At 69.9% G+C, this 995-nt stretch overlaps 2 protein-coding genes across 2 annotated transcripts in view; both read right to left on the bottom strand.

The window, feature by feature from the left end:
• LOC104835053 (cyclic AMP-dependent transcription factor ATF-6 beta-like) overlaps positions 1–136 on the bottom strand; it is a 3,962-nt gene extending 3,826 nt beyond the window's left edge. Inside the window, exon 1 of the mRNA XM_010572831.1 lies at positions 76–136. Coding sequence (XP_010571133.1) covers positions 76–136 — 61 coding nt within the window. The remainder of the gene's footprint in view (positions 1–75) is intronic.
• Positions 137–189: 53 nt separating this feature from the next.
• On the bottom strand, positions 190–726 carry PRRT1 (proline-rich transmembrane protein 1; the record flags this gene model as incomplete). Its single annotated transcript, XM_010572830.1, has 2 exons — positions 190–366; positions 493–726. Coding segments are annotated over 2 exons (411 nt in total), but the record flags the coding sequence as incomplete, so codon positions are not given.
• Between the last annotated feature and the right edge of the window lie 269 nt (positions 727–995).

Below are 995 nucleotides of genomic sequence, written 5' to 3'. Positions count from 1 at the left end.
ACTCCCGGGCGTTGCCATGGTGATGCCACGGATGCCCGGCACTGTTGCCGTGGCAACACTGAGGGTCTGCAGTACCCAAGCTGTAAGGCGTTGCTAGGATCCCCAGCGTTGCCACAGCGATGCCGAGGGTCCCCATTGCCACCGTGGCTGGGGCACAGCGGGGGGGGGGGGGGTGTTGCGGTGACATCACTAGGGCTCCCAGTCGTTGTCGTGGTGCTGGGCGGCGATGATGATGACGACGGTGAGGATGGTGCAGAGCACGATGGCGGCGATGCCCACGGCCAGGCTGATGAACGAGAAGTTTCGTGCCTCCCGTGAGGCGATCTCGGCCGAGACGATGTCCCCCCGCGCCACTGCTGTGCGCACCTGGGGGGGGGGCGGCAGGGGGGCAGGTCAGCACCACTGTCCCACCACGCTGGCACCCCTATGTGTCCCAGGGGGCACCTGGATGGCCCACAGACCCACCCTCCCCACAGCGCCCCCCCCCGCCACCTGCACAGCTTTGACGATGGCGACGACGCCGGTGGGCCAGAAGCAGCAGAGGGTGGTGAGGACGGCAATGGGCAGGTAGTCGTGGGGCGCCCGGCGCCCCTCCAGCCCCCCTGGGACCCCCCCGGGGACCCCCATGGGGGTCCCCAATGGCCCCCCCAGGGTGCCCCCCACCGGCACCCCCACGGGGCCGGGCAGGGGGCCGGGGCCGGGACCAGGGGGGGCTGCCCCAAAGGCCTGCAGAGAGGAGAGGGGGGTCAGGGGTAGGGCTGCGGCAGGACAAGCCCCCTGCATGACCACGCCCACATATGCACCGCCCTTCCCGCGGGCCACACCCCAGAGGTCCCAGCTCTCTCCCCATAGGAGCCTGGAAGTTCAGCCTGTTGCCCCTCATCAGACCACACTTCCCACCGGAGGCTACGCCCCTTCCCACAAACCCCACCCCCAGAGACCCTTCCCTGCAGGCCCCGCCCCTTATGAAGTTCCACCCCCAGCCCTTGGACCCC

Source organism: Haliaeetus leucocephalus, unplaced genomic scaffold (genome assembly GCF_000737465.1).
Source record: "Haliaeetus leucocephalus isolate CR32 unplaced genomic scaffold, Haliaeetus_leucocephalus-4.0 Scaffold357, whole genome shotgun sequence".
NCBI classification, from domain to species: domain Eukaryota; kingdom Metazoa; phylum Chordata; class Aves; order Accipitriformes; family Accipitridae; genus Haliaeetus; species Haliaeetus leucocephalus.
This window is presented reverse-complemented; position numbering and strand designations above follow the sequence as displayed.